At 43.2% G+C, this 25,195-nt stretch overlaps 1 protein-coding gene across 1 annotated transcript in view; it reads left to right on the top strand.

Annotated features, from left to right (window-relative positions):
• The window catches only part of PLXNC1 (plexin C1), a 262,942-nt gene that overhangs the window by 55,859 nt on the left and 181,888 nt on the right, over nt 1-25,195 (top strand). The window contains exons 9-11 of the mRNA XM_073651689.1: nt 5,515-5,565; nt 17,117-17,247; nt 22,411-22,578. Of these exons, the coding sequence (XP_073507790.1) occupies nt 5,515-5,565; nt 17,117-17,247; nt 22,411-22,578 (350 nt within the window). The remainder of the gene's footprint in view (nt 1-5,514; nt 5,566-17,116; nt 17,248-22,410; nt 22,579-25,195) is intronic.

Raw genomic sequence — 25,195 nt, 5'->3', positions numbered from 1 at the left:
ACCGGTGACCCCATCACTTGATCGCGGGTCACCGATGAATGGGCATTACAACCAGGGGTCTGCTGCAGACCCCTGTGGTTGCCATGTCTCACTTGCTATGAGCGCCACCTAGTGGTCGGCGCTCATAGCACATGAGCATTTCTGCTACACAGAGGCGATCTGCTCATCACCTCTGTGTAGCATAGCCGATCAGATAACTGCAGCTTCTAGTCTCCAATGGAAGCATACAGAAAGATCTATTGAAGCATGGAGAAAGTGGAGAAATAAAAAAAAAAAAATATGAAAAAAAATAAATAAATAAAAGTTTAAATCACCCCCCTTTTTCCCCATTCAAAATAAAATAATAAAAAAACAACACATACACATATTTGGTATCACCGCATTCAGAATAGCCCGATATATCAATATAAAAAAAGAATTAATCCGATCAGTAAACGGCATAACGAGAAAAAAATTATAAACACCAGAATTAGTTTTTTTTTGTCGTCGCAACATTGAAATAAAAAGCAATAAGGGGCGATCAAAACATCACATCTGCCCCAAAATAATATCAATAAAAACATCAGCTTGACATGCAAAAAATAAGCCCTCACTTGCCCCAGATCCCAAAAAAAGGAGACGCTACGGGTTTCTGAAAATGGCGCCATTTTTTTTTTAGTAAACTTTGGATTTTTTTTCCCCACTTAAATAAAAAAGAACCTATACATTTTTGGTGTCTACGAGCTCGTAATCACCTGGAGAATAATAATGGCAGGTCAGTTTTAGCATTTTTTTTTTGCAATTTCACCGCACTTGGAATTTTTTTCCCGTTTTCCAGTACACGATATGGTAAAACCAGTAGTGGCGTTTAAAAGTACAACTTTTCCCGCAAAAAATAAGCCGTCACATGGCCATATTGACCAAAAAATAAAAAGGCTATGGCTCTGGGAAGAAATGGAGCAAAGAATTAAAACGCAAAAACTGAAAATGCTCTGGTCATGAAGGGCTTAAAAAAAATATTCCAATCTCTGATGATCCCCCGGAGCGCTATCAAATTCATTATCATCAAATGGAAACAACATAGTACCCCAACAAACCTGTTAAAAGATGGCCGCCTACCAAAACTTTCAGCCCGGGCAAGGAGGGCATAAATCAGAGAGGCAGCCCAGAGTCCAAAGTAACCCTGAAGGAGCTGCAAAGTTCCCAAGCAGAGACTTAAGTATCTGTCCATATGATCACAATAAGCCGTAAACTCCATATAGGTGGCCTTTATGGAAGAGTGGGCAGAAAAAAGCCTTTACTTACACACAAAAATTGTAAGGCTTGTTTTGAGTTTTCCAAAAGACATATGGGAGACTCCCCAAATGTATGGAGGAAGGTGCTGTGGTCAGATGAGACCAACATTTAACTTTTAGGCCACAAAGGTAAACGCTATGTCTAAACCAACACAAAATGCCAAACCAACACAGCTCATCACCCCAAGAACACCATCCCCACAGTGAAACATGGTGGTGGCAGCATCATGCTGTGGGTATGATTTTCAGATGCAGGGACAGGGAAAATGGTCCAGGTCAGGAGGAAGATGAATGGTGCGAAATACAGAGATATTCTTGAGCAAAACCTGATTCAGTCTGTCAGTGATTTGAGACTGGGACAGAGGTTCACCTTCCAACAAGATAATGACCAAAAGCATACTGCTAAAGCAACACTCAAGTGGAGTGGTTTAAGGGGACATGTATAAATGTTTTAGAGTGACCTAGTCAAAGCCCAAGCCTTAGTCCAATTGAGAATCTGTGGTTAGACTTGAAGATTGCTGTTCACCAGAGGAAACCATCTAACTTGAAGGAGCTGGAACAGTTTTGCCTTGAGGAATGGGCAAGAATCCCAGTGGCAAGATGTGGAAAGCTCATAGAGACTTATCCACAGCGACTTGTAGCTGTAATTGCTCCAAAAGGAGGCTCTACAAAGTACTGACTTTAAGGGGGTGAACAGTTATGCATACTGAAGTTTTCAGTTATTTTGTCCTATTTGTTGTTTACTTCACAATAAAAAGAAAACCAAATGTTCACAGTAGGCATGTTCTTTACATGAACTGATGCAAACACACACAAAAACAGTGAAATTCCAAGTTGTGAGGTAACAAAACAGGAAAAATGCCAAGGGGGGTGAATACTTTCACAAGCCACTGTAATTGTTCCTAATGTTTAAAAAACTTTTAATGCTCACTTCTGCAATGCAACTTAACCAAGACTAGTCTGGTGGGATGCTGATTCCACCAAATTAGTCCTACTTTGACTTTGTAACATCCACCACACAAGCGACTTCATCATCATTACTCTACAAATGTATTATTTCTGGCTCCTTGGCATGTGCAGTGAAGCTGGGTATACATATCCCAGCTTCATCAGTACTTTGTGCATGCCAAAGAAGGTTACAAGCTAGAGGGGAGCATGCAGGTTTGCCAGAAATTCCTGGACAGTACGTAAAAGTAGGGCGTTTTTCTCCCATGTCCGCAAAACAAAAACTGATTTGTCTATAATTTTGAGGAAACTAGAGAAGCTTATTGAGATACTAGATGGTGGCCCGATTCTAATGCATCGGGTATTCTAGAATATGTATGTGGCCGACCGGGCGCAATCAGCAAATCGGTGTTAAAATTTGGCGCCTATATCGCAGATTGGTCACAGCCGGCGGTCGCAACTAATCAGCAGAGCGTGGTTTAAAATTGGCGCCAATAATGCTGATTGGTTGCGGCCAGCGAACGCGACCAGTCAGCAGAGCGTTGTTTAAATTTGGCACCAAAATTGCTGATTGGTCGGAGCTGGCAGCCGCGACCAATCAGCAGAGCGTTGGTTAAGTTTGGCGCCAATGTGGCTGATTGGTCGTGGATGCCAGACGCGACCAATCAGCAGAGCGTTGTTTACATTTGGCGCCAATCTCGCTGATTGGTTGCGGCTGGGAACCACGAACAATCAGCGTAGCGTTGTTTAAATTTGGCGCCAATCTCGCTGATTGGTTGCGGCTGGCGTCCGCGACCAATCAGCATAGCGTTGTTTAAATTTGGCGCCAATCTCGCTGATTGGTCGCGTATGGCGTCCGTGACCAATCAGCACAGCAGTGTTTAAATGTGGCGCCAAAATCGCTGATTGGTCGCGGGCAGCGTCCACGACCAATCAGCAGAGCGTTGTTTCAATTTGGCGACAATCTCGCTGATTGGTCGCGGCTGGCAATGGCGACCAATCAGCAGAGCGTTGTTTAAATTTGGCGCCAATCTCGCTGATTGGTCGCGGCTGGCAACGGCGACCAATCAGCAGAGCGTTGTTTAAATTTGGCGCCAATCTCGCTGATTGGTCGCGGCTGGAGACCGCGACCAATCAGCATAGCGTTGTTTTAATTTGGCGCAAATCTCGCTGATTGGTCGCGTCTGGCGTCCGCGACCAATCAGCACAGCAGTGTTTAAATGTGGCGCACAAATCCGTGATTGGTCGCAGCCGCTATTTAAATGTGGCGGCCAAATCGGTGATTGGTCGCGGGCAGCAGCCGCGACCAATCAGCACAGCGTTGTTTAAATTTTGCGCTAAGATCACTGATTGGTCGAGTGCGACCAATCAGCGAATCGTATTGGTGAGGACCGGGGAGCGGAATCGTATTGGTGAGGACCGGGGAGCGCAGCTGCCTGTGCGGCTATTTCCGCTGCGATAAGCCGGGAGATGAGCGACTGCTCGCAGCAGAAGTATCCCGCCCCGCAGCGCCGCTCCCCGGTCCTCCCTTCCGCATGGATGTCAGCACCGCTGCCTGTACGTCTACTTCCGCTGCGAGCAGCTGGGAGATGAGCGGCCGATCGCAGCAGAAGTATCCCTACCCGCAGCGCTGCTCCCCGGTCCTCCCTTGACACCCTAGCCACTGATCTCCCGACAGTAGCCACATGGTGTTACTAAGCTCCGTACATTTGTGTTCATAATCGCTGATTGGTCGCGGGCGCTGGCCGCGACCAATCACCGATTTGGGCGCCACATTTAAATATCGGCCTCGACCAATCACCGATCTTGGCGCCACATTTAAACACCGCTGTGCTGATTGGTCACAGACGCTATTTAAATGTGGCGCCCAAATCGGTGATTGGTCGCGGGCAGCGTCCGCGACCAATCAGCACAGTAGTGTTTAACTTTTGCGGCAGGATCAGTGATTGGTCGCGGGCCAAGACCGCGACCAATCACCGATTTGTGCGCCACATTTAAATAGCGGCCGCGACCAATTGGATGTCAGCGCCGCTCCCTGGTCCTCCCTTCACACCCTAGCCGCATGGATGTCAGCGCCGCTGCCTGTGCGGATACTTCCGCTGCGAGAACCCGGGACATAAGCGGGCGCTCGCAGCAGAAGTATCCCGAAGCGCAGCGCCGCTCCCCGGTCCTCCCTTGACACACTAGCCGCTGATGTCCCCACAGTATCCGCATGATGTTACAAAGGTCCGGACATTTGTGTTCAAAATCGGTGATTGGTCGCTGGCGCTGCCCGCGACCAATCACCGATTTGGGCGCCACATTTAAATATCAGCCGCGACCAATCACCGATCTTGGCGCCACATTTAAACACCGCTGTGCTGATTGGTCGCCGACGCTGGGCGCGACCAATCACCGATTTGGGCGCAACATTTAAATAGCGTCTGCGACCAATCAGCACAGCGGTGTTTAAATGTGGCGCCAAGATCGGTGATTGGTCGCGACCGATATTTAAATGTGGCGGCCAAATCGGTGATTGGTCGAGGGCAGCGCCAGTGACCAATCAGCAATTTTTAACACAAATGTCCGGACCTTTGTAACACCATGCGGGTACTGTGGGGACATCAGCGGTTAGCGTGTCAAGGGAGGACCGGGGAGCGGCGCTGCGGGTCGGGATACTTCTTCACATTTAAACACCACTGTGCTGATTGGTCGCGGACGCTATTTAAATGTGGCGCCAAAATCGGTGATTGGTCGCGGCCAGCGTCGGCGACCAATCAGCACAGCGGTGTTTAAATGTGGAGCCAAGATCGGTGATTGGTCGCGGCCGATATTTAAATGTGGCACCCAAATCGGTGCGGCTGATGTCTTCTTATCAGAGTTATGGTTTATAGACATGTCTCGCTTATAATCATGATTTATTATGGTTTTCTAAAGTGTCCGTAAAAAATGTTGGCTGTCTGAGATTTGAAATGCTGTTCAGAACACACATTCAGCTGAATATGGCACTGGCTTTGGTGGGCCCCTTGACTCCATAGGCAGAGTGGCACTCTCTAAAACAGTGATCATTGCCCATGAGCTCATTACGCCGCTGGTTTCTGCCATCCTTCTTGATTTTTGCCCAAGTGATTAGTAGCCTATCTATCTTGCAGTATGATCCAAAAAGGTATTCTTTTTCAAAAACATTTATTTTAATCCATGCATGATTAGCTAATAGCTTCTAGGGCTAGTTATAGGCTGATATTTTCAAGAATTCAACTAGAGTGTATTGAAAAAAGATCAGAATTTCGTCTTACTAAGCATTTTCTCTTCACAGGATAAATGCAGAGTGATTGAAGAAAAAGCAACACAGATGTTTTTACCCAATGTAAGGATACAATTCATAGATTCACTGTTCAGACAGTTTTTTTCACTGATTTTAGGTACATGACGTGACAATATAAAGTAGGACTTTTGAAATTTAGATTTGTTATTTTATTGATCTCAATTTAGATCAGTCAAAATTGTTCCTACTGAATAAGAAATAATGCAACAAAGTGACAATATTTTATTGATGTTGTTTGGCTAATATGCAATGATTCACAGAGGTTGTTGGTTAAGATAATAATGCAATTTTTCTGGCAAAAGGTTTTAAAACATATTTTAAGTCAATTTTGGCTGCTGATTACGAATACGAACTCCGTTTTTGGCTATCACATCAGGATTTCAAGATATTTTCAATTTTTGATGAAAATTACTCCTATCGAATGTTTTTTGATAAAAACACATGATTTTCGGTACTACATTTTGTATATTTTTAATCAAGGAGTAACAAACATTACAAAGTCTATGTACAGCAAATCAAATATACTTACAGAATTAAACTACAAAATATAAAAACACATATATATGGCACACAGATGAATGGCAAATGGCAGTTATTTGAACTTTCTTTTCTTGGCTGATCTGTGATGTACAGCTTCTGGGTTGTCTCTCATCAAGCTCCAGCAATAGTCAGCCATCATATGTGAGTCCCACCGGCCTTGATACCGTTCTTCCATTGTTTTAATGTCCTGATGAAAATGCTCCCCTTGTTCCTCGCTCACATCCCCAAGGTTCTCTGGAAAAAAGTCCAAATGGCTGTGTAAATAGTGAATCTTGATACTCATTCTACATCCAAGATTTTGCAGACTCATTAGTAGCTCTTCCACAATCTCTTCATAGTTGTCTGCTTTCTTATTCCCTAGAAAATTCTGCACCACATTACAAAATGCATTCCAAGCTCTTTCTTCTGTCTCATTCATTGATGTGATAAAATTTGGGTCTCTCATAAGTGTTCTTATTTGAGGTCCATCAAATATTCCAGCCTTTTTCTTCTCTTCACTAAGACCAGGAAAAGTTGAACATATATAGTTAAAGCATTCTCCACTGTGATTGAGAGCTTTGACGAACTGCTTCATCAATCCAAGTTTTATGTGCCAGGGAGGAAAGACAATGTTCTTCCTATCCACTAGAGGATCATGGATGACATTCTTATCGCCTGATGCCAAACTCTGTCGCTGAGGCCATTCAGTTTTCACCCAATGCTCTGCTGTAGCTCTACTGTCCCAGTAGCACAGAAAACAAGGGTGTTTTGTGTACCCTCCCTGCAGACTCAAAAGAAAGTTAACCATTTTCAAATCAACACAAATTAACCACCCATGAACATTATATTGTAACCTCTCTAGAACAATCTTGATGTTTTTAGATTCTTCTTTAAGTTTTACAGAATGACCTATTGGTACAGAGCCATACTTATTTCCATTGTGTAACAGAAAACATTTTAAACTTCTTTTGGAACTATCAATAAAAGCCTCCAATCCCTTGAATCATATGCTGGAAGTCCCATAAAGAGAAGTAGCCCTTCAACATCAGTACAATAGACAAGCTGGCCATCTGAATGGAAGTACTTCCGCAGTTCTGCTTCCCTGTTACGATAAAATAAGACACTTGTACCGGGTTTCAACATTCGATTCTCTTGTAGTCTTGAAGCCAATAGTTCAGCAGACTCTTTTGGTTGATAAAAATCTCTAACCAGATCATTCAAAGCAGACTGAGTAAACAGAATTGGTTTGTCACAATCTTCATCACATGGCTGAAAAATATCTGGACTGTCTTCTTCATCAGTATAACAATGTGAGGAGAGATCTGTGTCAACGTTTTCTGGAAGCGCAGTAAATTTTGGACCAGGTATGTTTTTACTATGGGCAACTGGTCGAATAGCTGAAGGGATACTTGGGTATTGCAAATATTGCTTGTTTTTCTTATTGAAACCTTTTACATCGACAAGGCAGAAATAGCAGTCTTCTAAATGATTGCTTGGTTCTCTCCAAACCATAGGAACTCCAAACTGAAGTTTAGCATTCTTTCCTTGAGACCATGATCTCAAGCTCTCAATACAGGTTTGGCACACTTTGTGAGGAGCCCAATGCTTGTCTTGGTCTCCAAGTTTTACTTTGAAGTACGCAAAATACACCCTCTTAACAAAGTCAGTAATGTTGCGCCTCTGAGTCTTCACAGTAAAGTTTCCACAGATGTAACAAAAAATATTTGGATCATTTGAGCACTGTCTTCTGCGAGATGTAGAAGCCATTGTTAGATCAGCAAAACATCCTGCAGAGAAATACAAGATAAAAGTTGTTAGCTACCTGAGTTGTTCATTGAATTTCTGTCCCGTCCCCCCCCCCACACACACACACACCTTAGGTATTGATTCACAAACAAAAAACAGAAAACCAGCAGGATAAAAACAATAAATATCAAAATTCATTGAAAATTTCAATAAATAAAACAGTACCTGCACACGACTGTTGTGTACGTTGAAAACTGTTTTTTTACTTTCTTATCATAAGGGTATGTGCACACGATGCAGAAATGAAGCAGAAAATTTCTGCATCATTTCTGCATCTCCCTGGCAGAAAAAACGCATGCAGATTGTGCATGCGTTTTTCCTGCAGAATACATGCGGATCCACATGCAGATTCACATGCGTTTCCGCATGCAGATTGACAAGCGCTTTCCAGGCGATGTTAGCATCACCTGGAAAGTGCTTGATAACTAGGTCACACTATATAAATCCATGCAAACAGCATGGATTTATACAGTGTGAACCGAGAGCGTGTATATACTTACCTCCGATGGCCCGCGCTGTCCTGCTCAATCTGTTCTCCCGGCTGCCGGCAACTTTGAATTGAAAGACCTGCCGACGTCAGCGTCACGTGACCCGTCACATGACTCTGACGTCACCGCAGGTCCTACAACTCACTGCAAAGTGCCGGGAACCAAGCGGGAGCGCTGCGCGGGCCGACAGAAGGTAAGAATACATTATTTTTTATTTTATTCTTCTTTTTACAGCTTTTTTAATGGTACCTGGGTGTGGATGAGACTCTCCTCTCCTCCACACCCGGGTACCATCCGCACATTAGAACGCACCAATTACACAAGTACAGATGCTGTCTTGCGGAATTGGCGCGTTCTAATGCAAGTCAATGGCGGCGAAATCGCCGCGTTTCCGCAAAATTAATTGACATGCTGCGGATTTTTGACCGCAGCGTTAACGCTGCGGAAAAATCCGCATCATGGGCACAGCACATGCGGATTTCCATTGGGGAACATTGCTTCCCTTCTACCATGCGTTTTTCATGCGTTTCCGCGGCGTTTACGCAACTGCAAAAACGCCGCGGAAACGCATGAAATACGCATCGTGTGAACACAGCCTAACAAATGGGAATTATGCATGTTCAAAGAAAACAAAGATATTCTCACATTTATTGGGAGACTAAATGAAAACTAAATTTACCTTAGTGAACCGTATAAACCGGCACTTTTGATACACTACTTATATTTTTCATGGAATTCATGAAAATGGGCTATATACCTATAGCGCAAAAACGTGATGTGATAGAGAAATTATAAGATCAGATTTGAATTCAGCACCCTCAAATTAGTCTAAAACTGTTCTTAAAGTCCATGCCAGAATTTTTTTTTTTTTTCTGTAGACCAGTGAATCTATTAAATGACATTAAGTATAGTGATGATCTAGCACTAAAATGCTGGAGTGCTCTGTACTCGAATCGAACAGGTCGGACGCTCGGACGGTCTCGACTCGAGTAACGAGTATAATGGAAGTCAATTGGAACCTGGAGCATTTTTGCAGAACAGCCTATCCAGAGGGCAAGGGAATCACTGGAATGGATGGAAAAAATGCTCAAATTAAATGGTAACAACATGGGGAGGATACCTGGACCCATCTCTGACTCCCAGGTCGCTGCTGGGAACAATGTTGTCAGAGTATTACGCAACTTTTAAGGACTGACAATAAAACATATAAAACTGAAGATTCTTTCCTGTATAATTACTTGTATATAAGGCAAATTTTTTTTAAAAAAAAAGGCCTGCTCCTCCCCTTAATAGCCGGACCATCTCTCACCGTATCTCGCCATCGCCTATGACTACAGTAAGGGCTGTATTTGCAACTAGGCACCCGAGGGTGGGTGCCTAGGGCATCAGGTTGCAGGGGGCAGCATCACCATGAAGGAAGACTTCATTTTTTTAAAATTTTCCCCTTCTTTTTACGTTCGCTGGATGGCGTATGATAAGCACCATGCTTATTGGGGGGAGGGTGCATGGGCAGAGGGGCACCGACCAGCTTCCTGCCCAGAAGTAGGAAGATAAATGATAGAAGTGAAGGACTTTTGATGACGCCATGTCCATGTGACTCTTATGGGTGGAGCCATGCAAAAGCTTGCAAGTGAGATGTTTTCCTGGGCAGGAAGAGCAGGAATGGCACTGGTGACAGGTAATTAAGGAACAGGGGTACATGGGATGCAGTAAATGTGCGGGTACATTAGGTGGGAGTACATATAGGAGGTGCTGGAGATATGTGGGCGTACATATATGTGGGTGCAGACTACATGTAGGAGTACATATATGGGGTGCAGGCTATATGTGGGGGTAGAGGCTACATGTGAGGGTACATATGGGGGTGCAGGCTTTGTGTGGGTACATATAGGAGGGCAGACTATATGTGGGGGTACATATGGGGTGCAGGCTTTATGTGAGGATACATATGGGGGTGCAAGCTATATGGGCAGCACGGTGGCTCAGGGGTGAGCACTGCAGCCACCGTGCTGTTGGCTGGTCCTAAGTTCAAATCCCACCAAGGACAACATCTGCAAGAAGTTCATATGTTCTCCCCATGTTTTCGTGGGTTTCCTCCATGTTCTCCGGTTTCCTCCCACACTCCAAAGACTGATAGGGAATTTAGATTGTGAGCCCCTTTGGGGACAGTGCCCATAATGTCTGTAAAGTTCTGTGGAAAATGATGACGTTATATAAGCAATGCATAATAAATAAATAAAATATGTGTGAGGGTGCAGGCTATTTGTGTGTGTGCATATGGGGATGCAGGCTGTATGTGGAGGGTACATCAGGGGGTGAACCCTGTATGTGGAGGTTACATGGGGGTGCAGGTGTGGCGCCTCTGAGGGTTCAGTCGCCACAGAGGTACTGCACCTCACCCAGAGGTGCGGTGTCTCCTTCTCTCAGGTAAGGAGGGAGTGCTGCCCGGAACCCCAACACCCGCATTCAACACTACACTACTCCAGGCCGGCTGGAAGGGCAAGAAGCACTGTGTTCCTGCTGAGCCCTGTCCCTGGCTGGAGTGGGGGGAACCAAAGGTAGGGGGAACCAGTAGTGGGTGTGGGTGGAAGATGTAGAGTAGGGGGGCACCATTGTAGGAGGTATATAAAGGGGAGCCATCTTAGGGTGGCAAGGTCAGTCAGTGAGGACAGTCATTCAGGGAGCAGAGTCTCGTTAGGAGCTCTGCTACACAAGTGGGGCCTAGTGATAGAGGCCCAGGAGGGGAGCAGAGGAGGAAGGCTCCGTTCTACAGAAGGGATCCCAGGGGGTACGGTGAGTGCAGGACGGCACCCGTACGCCCCGAATCTGCCCGGTGTCAGAGGGATCAGGCCGCAAGAAGGGGACCGGCCCCTGGACCAGCCGTGGTACTCCAGGACTCGGCTGGAAAAACCGGAGGCTTCTGCACTTCCATGGTGCAGTCGCCACAGTCTCATCCTAGTCACCGTGAGGGTCAAGCTGGTCCGGGAACTCCAGGTTGCCCAGAGGGACTTCAGAGCACCCGAGCGGGACTGAGTGTGGGAAACGCAGGGCAGGAGGGAGAAGACCCAGCGCGAGAAGTCGGTCTAGTTAGGAACATAAAGAACGCGGGGTTCCGTCAAGCCCTCCTGACATATCTGAGGAAGAGCTGAACCCCTGGTCTGGTGGACGCAATGCGACGCGGAGGCAGACACCCGTACAGTGTACCTGAGAACTTTGAACTAGAACTGTGAGTAAAACTCGGATGGCTGCACTGCACTGCCTCCGTCAGTTATTTCAGCCGCGCCATCTCTCCTGCACCACAATTCCCAGCATCACCACCCACCATCAAACTTTACACTGCCCTGAGGGCCGCTCCACCTGTGGGGAGCTGTTCCATCCTAGCTGCCTATCAACTGCCTCAGAGGTCTGCAGCAGCGCTAGTACAAATTACCAGAAACCACAGGTGGCGTCACGATCAAACTACAAATCCCATATAAACTATCCCCTTTTTGTTGACCGCCCTGGGCCACGGACCGGGCCAGTGACTGTGACATATTCCCCCCCAGCATCCATAGGCCCAGACACCGAGCACCCCACTGCCCTGGGGGCGCGTCACAGGCTGTATGTGTGGGGACATGGGATTGCAGTCTGTATGTAGGGGGGACATGGGATTGCAGTCTGTATGTAGGGGGGACATGGGAATGCAGGCTGTATGTAGGGGGGACATGGGATTGCAGACTGTATGTAGAGGTACATGGGGGTGTAAGCTGTATGTAGGTAATATATGGGGATGCATGCTGTATATGGGGGAGCATAGGGGTGCAGGCTGTATGTGCGTGGTACATGGGGTGCGGACTGTATGTGATAAAGTGCCACAAAGGAGGGGAAGGTAAGCACTCCTTAGTTGAGTTGAAGATACAAGGAATATTTATTGTAGACAGTGAGGGGGAGTGGTATGTGATGCTGATGGGAGGCGAGATATATGGAGATGAAGTGAGGACACAGGGAACTTTAACTACTATCAAAAGGATATGGGCACTTTTAGTCTGACTTATCTGTAGGGAGGGCGTCCTAGGGCAGCATGAACACCAAATACAGCCCTGTCTACAGTAGATAGTAGAGGGAGAAAAAACTACAGCCACCGGTAGTCACTGGCAAATGTAATTTTAACATTTTACTACCTTATTTAGCTTCTTTCTGGAGTACCTCCCTCAATAAATCTGAAGCTATTGCAGTGACATCAGGTTAAGTAAGTTTCTTATGTTTATCCTTTTATTTTATGTAATTGTATATTCTGTATTGTTTTGTCTCCTTTGCTAAATGTTTTGTATATTTTTTGTAAACACTGTCTATCTTTCTGGATTAAATATAAAATTTAATAGTTCTGTTCCTTTTGTTTTGTTGATGGCAGCTAATAATCTTTCTCGAGTTATTATGGAGTTGGCAGTGACCGTACTGAGGTACAGATCTACCTGGCCTGTTGTACTTTTCAACAACTCTGCGGCGGTGTGCTGTTTGTCACCTAAACAAATGCGCAGCAGAGCCTGTTGCCACTTCACTGAGGCAGTGCTGCAGTGCTTCCAGCTTGTGACTGATATGGATGACAATTCAAAGATGGAGGATGAGACGAAGGGGCTGTAGGAACTTGTGTATTAGGTGGAGGAAACCCTGATGGAATTAGTGCCCGCAGTCCTCGGCGTCGGTAGCACTTGTGCTGTCCCTGGGTCCAACCAGGTCCCGGCCTCCACTAGGTTCATCCAGTGTGCCGTTAGGGAAATGTAGCATTCGTGGCCACAAGCACTTGTCCACATGTTGGTTGTTAAGTGGTCCTTCCTAGTAACTGCGTTGGTCAGGGTAAGGGTGATGATATGGGACTCGTGCTGGTATAAGATGTGGATGGCACACCGGGAAAAATATTGGCGGATGGAGACCGAGTACCAAGGGTCGGCCGCTGTCATGAGGTTGTGGAAAGGCTCAGTGTCCTCAAACCAAAACAACATTTCCCAGCAAGCAGTCTGGAAATGTGCCCGTTTAGTGTTTGGGCCTGTTGGTGGGTGGCTGAGTATTTACGATTGCATTCCAAGACCTGGGGTAGGAACAACTGAATGCTGTGCTGTGACAAGGAATTGAAGTTGATTGCTGATGGTGCTTGCGAAATTGCAATGATAGTTGCAGGGTGGGAGGCATCCTCACCTGCTTCATGGACAGGGGATTGGCAAGAAAGTAGCACAGGGGAAAAGGCAGTGATGTCACCCACAGACTCTGATTGTGGACCCAAGCGTTCGGCCCATCTAGTCGGGTGCTTTGATGACATGTGCCTGAGCATGCTGGTGGTAGTCAGGCTGGTAGTGGTCAAGCTCCTGCTGATCTTGGTACGGCACAGGTTGCAAATGACCATTTGTTTATCATCCGCACTTTCTTTAAATAAGTGCTAGACTGGAGAACACCTAACCCTTGGCCTGGGAACTTGACACAAGTGGGTGCTCTGGGGAATAGTTGCCCTCCTTCTGCCTCTGGCCACCCCACTGCCTCCCCCTGCCTGTTGTAGTGCTGTAGATCCCTCCCCCTCTGTGCTTATGGCTTTGCTCTGCTTATTACCTTCTCAGGTTGGGTCAGTGACTTCACGTCCACCACCTTGTTTTCCACTTCCGCACTATGGTCCTCCTGACTTGCTGATTTAACATCACTTGTTGGCAACTGTGTCTCATCATCACCTACCTCTTAATACACTAATTGACATTCCCCACCATTGTCTTTTTCTGTCTTTGGCTGCTCAAATATTTGGCCATCACCACACACGAGCTCCCCATGTCCCTCTTGAAACGTGCACGGGGAGAGGCCAGAATGAATAAATGTTAATGGAAAGAGCTTCTCAGAGTGTCCAAGTGTGGGATCACTTGTGTCCTGGGAGTCGCCATGGTAGAAAAAAGGAACATCATGATGAGGATTATGTGGTTCAGACTCTTGGCTAGGGAGACTGGACCATGTGGAAGACACGGTGGTGCTGGGAAACATATTGAAAGCATTATCTGCAATTAAACCGACCACCTGTTGGCACTGTTCTGGCTTCAAGAGTGGTGTTCCATGCCCCCCTGCAAAGTGGAACAGGGAGCTTGGTCTCGTGGATGAGCACAGTTTCATATGGACCACGGCCTCAGCATCAGCAGCACATCCATTTCCCCATTCCTTACCGATATTAATAGGGAAAAAATATTTAGCCCTTACAAGGACTGTTGTTTAAACAGTTGCAGCAGCACCAGCGGTACTGAAGTACTGCAATAGCAATATTAAACCCTGCCTAGATGCCTCTAATTCTAAACGTTCCCTCCGCTGAATGCAGGTAACAGCAGTTTTACTACAGAAAGGAAAATACTTAGCCCTGAAAAGGACTGTTGTTTTAAAGCAGCAGGAGCAGTATACAAGTACTGCAATAGCAATATTATTAAATCCTGACTATATCCCTGCTCTAAACTACGCTTTCCCTCCTATAACAACTCTCCCTGAACTGCTTCCTGAACACAGTGTGCTGAGCATCGGGTCATTGGGTCTTATATAAAACCCCATAACGTGATGTGGCTGTCAAATCACAGTAATGCCAGTAGCCAACATTACTACAATGGTACTGTGCATGGCGGGCAGTCACCGCATGTTGATTAGCTTTCTAACATGCACCAAACATGTTTGGCAGGGACTCAAGCATGGTGCTCGAGCACCTGCAATACTCTGGCAAGAACATTCGCTCATCACTAATTAAGAACCCATATACCCTTTCTCAGTTATAGAAAGATGTATTAATTAAATCCACATATATAAGACTTAAAATAAAGAACAGCAAACGGAATCTACACAGTATTTTACTGATAAGGACAGTAAACAGAATTTCAACACCCCTCACCGCAAGTTTGTCAAGGATTGTAAATAAGTGCAGAACCAAAAGAGTTCAATTTTCTCTTATATTTCAGGCATTCAGTAGAGGTGTGTGCAGGTATGGCATTAGACAGATGACTTATACAGTTGAAACCAGAAGTTTACATACACTATATAAAAAGACACATATGTATGTATGTTTTTCTCAATTTCTGACATGAAATCAGAATAAACCTTTCCCATTTTAGGTCAATTAGGATTACCATAATTTTTCATATTTGCCAAATGCCAGAATACACTGTGTTCCAAATTATTATGCAAATAATATTTTCTCAGATTTTCCCAAATTACCTATATGAATTGCAGTCATTGTAATTTTCCAGTCAAATAACTATTAGAGTACAATTGAAAGGTTTTTGTACAAACTGCCTATGATAACAGTATATTTAAAAAAAAATAAAAAACTCAAACTGCACTCAAAATGCATGTTCCAAATTATTATGCACAGCAGAGTTTTCAACCTTTTCATTTTAATAAAGAACAAAAAAATGGTCATATTTGAAATTAGAAGCATTAGCAGGTTATTACAAACCGAAATCAAACAGTTTTCAACTCAAAACTTTATTCTAGGTGATGTTACATTTGCACATAGGACCCCTTGTTCGAAAGGAGCTTCTGAACTCTCTCGTCCATTGAATTTGTCAGGTTTTGGATGGTTTCTGCTTTAATTGTTTTGCATGAGGACAGAATACCCTCCCAGACCTGTTGCTTAGATGTGAACTGCCTCCCGCCATCATAGACACTCCTTTTGATGATGCTCCAGAGGTTCTCAATGGGGTTGAGGTCAGGGGAGCATGGGTGCCACACCATAAGTTTGTCCCCTTTTATGCCCATAGCAGCCAGAGATGCAGATGTGTTATGTGCAGCATGAGACGGGGCATTATCATGCATGAAAATGATCTTGCTGCAGAATGCACGGTTCTTATTCTTGAACCATGGAAGGAAGTGCTGTTTGAGAAACTCAACATACATTATGGAGTTCATCTTTACCCCTTCAGGGATCCTAAAAGGGCCGACAATATCTCTCCCCATGATTCCAGCCCAAAACATTACTCCACCTCCTCCTTGTTAGCGCCGTAGCCGTGTTTGCATGGGGTGTCCATCAATCAGGCATCCTCCACTCCATCCATCTGGACCATCGAGATCATTTCATGCATGATAATGCCCCGTCTCATGCTGCACATAACACATCTGCATTACACATTGTAATGAGAGAGAGCACTCTCAGTATTGAGAGTGCTATACATTAAATTACAAGAAGTAATATTATTTAAAGGGAATCTCAGCAGGTTTTTGCTATATAATCGGATAGCATCATGATGTAGGAGCTGAGACACAGATTTCAGGGATGTGTCACTTACAACAGATTCTCTTTAAGTAATATTTTATATAAGAATGGACAAGTAACCAATAATAAAAGCAATACATTAATCTTCGGAAAATTCTCATTATATCATTGTAATATATATACAAATGAATGTGTCTAATATCTAAAACAATTCACATCGGGGGCTTGTACACACGTAGTGTTTTTGATACTGTATTGTTTTACAGCAACAACAAAATGAATTAAATTTCTAAAATATCATTCACACAATGTTTTTATGTTTCCTTGCGTATTTTGTTTCATTGCGTTTTTGACTAGGGGTGCAATATATCAATTCTTTCAGTGTTTTACTGCAGTTTTTACCCAACTTGGATCAAAAAAACTTGGCAGCATAAAAATGCATCGAAAATGCACATAAAAAATGTGTAGAATTTCTGCTTCGGTTTTCCAGGCATATTGCATGCAGAAATATTTGTATCGAATACTACATGTGAACATTCCCTTACTATATTAACCTAATACTAGCTTTATCATTCTCTCTTTCCAGGTCAGTATTACATCTGTGGCAGTTGACAGGGTTTCTACAGCAGGCATGAAAAATATCTTTATCAGTGGTGAAAATTTGCAGGATCTGCAAAGAGTACTTTTATTTGGTGGCAGCAGCTGCAAACCTCAAGTGTAAGTATGTCTCTGTATGAAGCCTATACTTGTTTGTAAAGTAGCTGTCATTTAAAGAAGCAGTTGAAGTAATTTTTTTGTACATTAAATGTGTGTACATGCATGTAATGTAATGTGAGTGTATTAATATACTCTGCTACCGCTGCTCTCTCTGGGATCCAGCACTGATCTTTTGCTCTTCTGAGAGACATCAGCAGAATGGCGACCAGCCAGCTCATTCTATACTCTATGCATGAGCTGGATATCGATTTTACAATGATAGCCTATATAGTCTCATTCTGATGCTCCATAGGCTTTTATTTTAAAATCGACAGAGCACAGCATGATCCAGAGGAGTCTGCAGAGCGATGATGTCACTGAGAAGCAGAGAAGACTGGCGCTGGACTCCAGGGAGAGAGGCAGTAGGTGAGTATATTAATACACTCACACTACATTACACACATATACACACATTTACTGTATAAAAAAGTTAGCGGGACTGCTTCTTCAATATTTTTATCAGTCAAGTAGTAGTACAATTGAAGATACCTTTGTAGTGTCTATTTGTCCACCTATTGGACACCTTTCCTCTTCCTCTTGCCTTCAGCACTAATAAATTCAGCGATGAATTCTGTACATATGAAGCAGAGAGGTTTCAATGAGAAATCAGGTTACAGCTGCTGCCTATTGAAGTGAATAGAGAACTGTAGGAAGGAGCAGCTGCAGAGTAAGAATGGCCCAGACACTTCTAGTAAATGTTCATAATTGAACTTTGAGTGATTTTAATAGGAGAACAGGTTCTTCTCTTCTCTGTGCTGTATATGGGAAACATCATAGCAGCCAGCACAGAACTCCTGCAAATTGCAGTATACAAATAATATAATGGCCAGAAATACTGTTATTCCTATGTACACACACAACAGTTTATTCTCAAAATGATATATACATTTAGACCATGTGCACACATTGAGTATTTGGTCAGTATTTTTCCTCAGTATTTGGCTTACAGATACTGATGCAAAACTCACCAAATACTCAACGTGTGCACGTGGCCTAATTGTACAGAGCCATGTTTGACACAAAAGCGAAAAACTGCATAGTTTCTGTGCAAGTCAAACACCAGAAATTTCTGAGACCCTTAAAGAAAAATTATTAGGGCATTTTTTTATGTGGGTTTGCTGAAAGAAATAGATCACATAACCACACGGTCAGCACCGACAGGTGCCAAGTAGATCATGAGATGTAGCTCAATCAGTACATTGTCAAGACATTCAGGGATAGAGATCGACCTCCCAAAGAGCATGATAGGTCTTGGAATCAATGGCATAACTAGTGAATACCCAAATCAGTGGTTAACTGTTTAAGGATCAGGTATAATTGGGAAACTATCATGCCAGATAATGCTATAAATTTGCAGATTTAGGCTATGTGCCCACGATGCAGAAATGAAGCGGAAAATTTCCGCTTCATTTCTGCATGTCCTTGCCTGGAAAAACGCGCACGGACTTTCACACGCGTTTTTTGCGTGTTTTTGAAGCGTTTTGGACATGCGGAATTGCCTTGCGTTTTTCGAATGCATTGAAAAGGCAATTCTGCATGCATAATCGCACAAATAATGGACATGCTGCGGATTTTTCCGCACATCAAAAACGCTGCGGAAAAATCCGCAGCATGGGCATTAAACTTGCGGAATGTCATTGGGGACCATGGGGGATGGACTACCAAGCGTTTTACAAGCATTTATGCTGCAAAAATTCCGCAGCAATAACGCTTGAAAAACGCATCATGGGCACGCACCCATAGGGTTAATCTGCAGGCTAATAGGTTTAGCAACGTAGGTTTTTTTTGCCGCATTTACCTTGTAGGATAAAATAATTGTATATTTTTATGATATTTGTTGTTACGGATGTATTACCAGATATGATCCTTTTTTGAGGGGAAATGATTTTTATTAGATTAAAAGAGTAATAATGTGGTCTCCAGTTTTCTGTACATGCAGAAATAATTAATTTAACCCATTTTTAAATCTGCATGAGAAGCAGCTGTCACCCTAATAATGATGACCAGCCCCCACTGTTGCTAATGAATTCTTCCTCCAGGAGTTTTAATGCATTGGCCCGAGCATGCTCAGATGCACCTAATGTCCCTGTCTGATAAAATGTTAGACAGGTGGGTTGCAACACAGCTCAGATTTGCTATGCCAAAGATCCCACTGATACCAGTTGTATTTGTACCTAATGACTCTTGTCTAATTAATAAAAAACAGATGCACTTATGACTCTGTCTAATAAAACATCTCCAAACACTCTCATGGCATCTACATTGCCCTGACAGCCTTGTTGTAGCCCAGCTCAGCTATTTTATCCTCTGCTTTGCTATGTATGTAGGGTAGAGCACAATCTAAAGATTCTAAACCACCAATGAATTGTGAAGTTTGTAAATTGTAATGAACATTGGTCAAATATTGGGTCACACTCCCTACATTCAAAACTATCAATGGTCATTTCATCCATATACAAGTGCTTCTCACTAAATTAGAATATCATCAAAAAGTTAATTTATTTCAGTTCTTCAATACAAAAAGTGAAACTCATATTATATAGTCATTACAAACGGAGTGATCTATTTCAAGTGTTTATTTCTGTTAATGTTGATGATTATGGATTACAGCCAATGAAAACACAAAAGTCATTAACTCAGTAAATCAAAATAATTAACAAAAAGCACCTGCAAAGGCTTCTGATGCGTTTAAAAATGTCCCTTAGTCTGTTTCAGTAGGCTCCACAATCATGGGGAAGACTGCTGACTTGACAGATGTCCAGAAGGCAGTCATTGACACACTTCACAAGGAGGGTAAGCCACAAATGGTCATTGCTAAAGAAGCTAGCTGTTCACAGAGTGTTGTATCCAAGCATACGAGTATTAATGGAAAGGTGAGTGGAAGGAAAAAGTGTGGTAGAAAAAGGTGCACAAGCAACCGGGATAACCACAACCTTGAAAGGATTGTTAAGAAAAGGTCATTCAAAAATTTAGGGGAGATTCACAAGGAGTGGACTGCTGCCGGAGTCATTGCTTCAAGAGCCACCAAACATAGACGTATGCAGGACTTGGGCTACAAGGGTCGCATTCCTTGTGTCAAGCCACTCATGACCAATAGATAACGCAAGAAGCGTCTTTCCTGGGCCAAGGAGAAATAGACCTGGACTGCTGCTCAGTGGTCCAAGGTGTTATTTTCAGATTAAAGTAAATTTTGCATTTCATTTGGAAATCAAGGTCCCAGAGTCTGGAGGAAGACTAGAGAGGCACACAGTCCAAGCTGCTTGAGGTCTAGTATGAAGTTTCCACAATCATTGATGGTTTGGGGAGCCATGTCATCTGCTGGTGTAGGTCCACTGTGTTTTATCAAGACCAAAGTCAGCGCAGCCGTCTGCCAGAAAATTTTAGAGCACTTCATGCTTCCCTCTGCCGACAAGCTTTTTGGAGATGGAAATTTCATTCTCCAGCAGGACTTGGCACCTGTCCACACTGTCAAAAGTACCAATACCTGGTTTAAAAACAACAGTATCACTGTGCTTGATTGGCTATCAAACTCGTCTGACATGAACCCCATAGGGAATTGTCTCCATGCCACGCCAAATTGATGCAGTAATTGATGCAAAAGGAGCCCCGACCAAGTTTTGAGTGCATTTACTGAACATACATTTCAGTAGGCCAGCATTTTAAATTTTAAAAACATTTTTCAAGCTGGTGTTATAAAGTATTCTAATTTACTGAGATAATGACTTTTGTGTTTTCATTGGCTGTAAGCCATAATCATCAACATTAACAGAAATAAACACTTGAAATAGATCACTCTGTTTTTAAGGACTCTATATAATATGAGTTTCACTTTTTGTATTGAACTGAAATAAATTAACTTTTTGATGATATTTTAGTGAGAAGCACTTGTAAATCAAAATTGTCCCTTTATTTTATTTTTTGATGATAATTTAGTGAGCTCCTACTGTTCCCATGCACTCAAGATTTCCCTTCCTTGGCCCCCATAAAGTGCCAAAAAAGTGCCCCATAAACCCAATAAGTACCCCCACAGTGAATTCCTCGACAGTGCCCGCTACATACACACACACAATATGATGACCCCACAATACCTTCCCAACTCCCACCCACAAAGTATGATTCCCTCACGGGTGACTCAAACATATTATGCTGGCCCCCACAGTCCCTCACACACAGAATGCCTTGACACAGTCCTCCCATACAGTATGAGGCGTCCATAGACCTCCACACAACATGATAGCCCTTACACAGCCCACTATACAGTATAATAGCCATCCCACAAAGCCATTCATACAATATAATATCCCCCACATTGTATAATAGCCCCCCATACAGTATATTAATCCCTACAGTGTATAATGCCCCCCACATCATTTAATGGCCCCCACATAGCCCTCCACACAGTATAATGCTCCCCACATAGTCCTGCAAGCAGAATAATGGTCCCCACATAGCTCTTCAAGCATTATAATCGTTCCCACACAGCCCCTGAAATAATATTATGGCCCCCACATATCCCTCCAAATAGTAAAATAGCATCCACAAAATATGATCACCCCAAAGAGTATAATTTACTCATTTAAAAAAAAGACAACCACTCACCTTTCCCCGTTCCCCCGCTGCTCTGATCTCTCCACTGTATTTGCTGAAGCTCCGCACAGTGGGCATGATGTAGTGACATCATTGCCCCTGCTGCGCTTTAACATCAGAGCTCAGATGCACAGGGAAAATTATGTAAGAGGTAGCTTTGTTTCAACATTGCTTTCAATTGTATCTGCATCCAGGGGGCGTGATGCTGGCACTGGGTCTCCTATGTTTCAGGGTCTTAGAACGGCCGCATGATGGGACACCACTGACCCACAACAATCAGCTGATATCTGCTCCGGAAATGGCATGATGCTAAGCTAGGTATACATTGTGCCTAATGTCATTTTAGACACATGCTCAGGAGGTGTGTGCCCATCAATGGCCACAGTCAGGATAGATGCAAAGGCATTCATTCATCATAGGGACTCACTGTAAAAAAAGCATATACTGCATGAAATGTAAAAATGCATCACAACAAAGTGATAGTTATCAAATTGTATTGAAACCATTACACTTCTCTTTTCCTAATTTTCCTTTCAGATTGAAAGTGTTTAACAAAAACAGTACACATTCCCTGATCTCCCTTCCGCAAAGTGAGGATAAAGTCAAGAGGCTTTGTGTAGATTTTAGTGGGAATTGTTACCCCAATAGTATTACGTATGAATCGGTGTCATGTTCTGCCATTGTTCCCAATACTGTCTGGCTCAGGTAAGACATCGAAAATTACATTTTACTAGCTTATATTTACTATGATATTGCCTGATTCTTGCTTTCCCCAGCATCTGCTATTAGGAAAGAGTTGGGAAGAGCCTATACTATTACATCAGGCTTGGACTGGCCCACAGGAGATCAGCAGAATCCTCCGGTGGGCCCCTGTGCAAGAGTGGTCCACCACCCTCTTATATGAGCAGTACGTGGCACTATATACTTGAATCACTATATACAGACAAAGGCAACATCTTATTCATTTAATAATCTACCCAGTTCATTGTTATATACATTTGTAATTGAGGATAATGTCACATTTGCATGTAGCTGAAAAGTGGGGCCCTGGAGTTGGCTACTGGTGGGCCCTAGGCATCCTAGTGCGACACTGATTACATGGCTTGTGGATCTTGTAGAAATTGTCAAGGTTTGCTTACATTAACCTTTTTTCAATGCCTGGGGTTTACACCTTTGACAATTAGGACAATAGGACTGATTCATTAACTCCTTCATGCCATGGCCATTTTTTTGTTTTTGTTTTCTCCTCCCCTTCCTCCAAGAACCATAACTATTTTTATATGTCTGTCAATATAGCAGTAGGAGGGCTTGTTTTTTGTGTGATGAGTTGTATTTATGAATGACACCATTGAGTTTACCATATAGTGTACAGGAAAACAGGAAAAAAATTCGAGTGTGGGGAAATTGCAAAAAAAATTCAATTCCACAATTGTTTTTTTTTTTATTCACCATGTTCACTATATGGTAAAACTGACCTGGCAATATGATTCCCCAGGTCAGTACAAATACGCAGATAGCAAACATGTATAGTTTATTTTTTATTTACAGTAAGTTGTGGAAAAAAACTCCGAAATTTGTATGAAAATTGTGTCGGCATGGGGGTCTTCTGCCAACTGTCATGACAACCGATCAGTCCTCGGCTGTTAAAGGCACATTACAGTTCATGAAATCAGCTGTCATGTGCGGAGAAACCTGAAGACTCAGCGTCGAAGTCCACATCAAAGTCAGGGACATGACATATGACGTAAATATATCTCATATGTCATGAAGGGGTTAAGACTGGCATTGCACGTGCCACTCTTAATGTGCTTGCTGGATTAAGTTGCGCTAATTTTATTCAGAGGCTGGAGTGGAGTAACATTTCTGGCATACGAAACTCCGGCACTTTGTTGAATTTGATGGGCTACATTGCCAATCCCTCTCCCGCCCCAGTTCCACCCATTTTAGCAAAGCTTCTTCAAATAGACATGAAAACACCAACAGTAGCAAGATCTTTGAGCAAATCCACATTGCGCAAATTTTTTTTTATTTTTTCAAAGTGTTTTCTGGTGAAAACGCCGTGCTGAATCATCATCAATATTTTCACTTTTGGCACATACAAATAAACCTAAATTATAGGTTAAAGAAACACTCATATTATAGGTCCACATCCATATCTTTTATACAAGTAAATTCCAGGCACATTGTCAAACAGCTATCCAGCAAACGACCGCAACTCCTTCATGCAATTTCAATAATATTGTAATTCTTTGTAAAAAAAAATGTGTAAAATTTCATGCTCGTGACTAAATATAAATATCCTTGCAACAATGTGACTTTTGTGGTTTGGAGAGGAAGGTTTATTTCAGACCACAGTGGTGGAAATTTTTGGGCCAGGCTGCAGGTGCAGAAATATAGCTAAAGTGTTAAGTAACTCCAGTCTGTAAAAGCCTACTTACACAGGTTGATGATTGTTAAATGAGTGTTCATAAGTACACCTAATCAGTCCTTGTAAGCATGCTGCTGGTGAGCCGAAGAATGAGTGTTTTGGATGACCTGAACAAGCCGATACACAAGCTGATTGAATCATTTATGCTGTCATGAAAATTCTTGTTGTTGGGGGCACATTGCTCCATGTAAACAGGGAATGTACCACCAACAATATGCATACTATGTAGGGACAGACCGATTGTATTCGTGATAATTCTGTCCCTGTAAGGGATTCACTCACTTTTAGGCAGCTGGATAGGCATAAAACTTCTCGGTGCAAAAGAAGTTTCATTTGACTTCATAAAACTCTCCATGTAACGGAAAAAGAAACAAACAGAAATGCCTGTACACCTGACATCCAGGCTTTACAGGCCCTATCAGCCACTGGCAAGGCTGACCAGTTTCATTGAGGTCCTTCACCCAACCTAAGATTCAGTGGTGCTCATGTAAGGAAGTTGAAATGCTGCCCACACTCCCCCTTGAAGTTATGATATTGGTATATAATGCATTGCACATTTTTTAAATGTGATTTTGTCTTAGTAATTTGCATGTGCTTAGTTAGGTACAGATAGAGTTAATAGTTGGGACTATCCCAGAATGGTAGGGGCTATGTGGGGAGACAGAAGATCACTTCCTGATAGTGAGTCAGTCAGAGTCCAGTGGTCAGCAGAGAAAGACCTAAGGTCTGAATGTTGGCAGACTAACATGGTATAAAGTGGGTACTGAAAATATTCAGACCCCTTTAAATGTTTCACTCTTTGTTTCATTGCAGCCATTTGGTAAATTCTAAAAAGTTCATTTTTTTCTCATTAAAGTACACTCTGCACCCATTTTGACTGAAAAAAACAGAAAT

This window comes from Phyllobates terribilis, unplaced genomic scaffold (assembly GCF_046119375.1).
Source record: "Phyllobates terribilis strain yellow unplaced genomic scaffold, ASM4611937v1 Scaffold_11__3_contigs__length_659146591, whole genome shotgun sequence".
In the NCBI taxonomy this organism is placed as follows: Eukaryota; Metazoa; Chordata; class Amphibia; order Anura; family Dendrobatidae; genus Phyllobates; species Phyllobates terribilis.
This window is presented reverse-complemented; position numbering and strand designations above follow the sequence as displayed.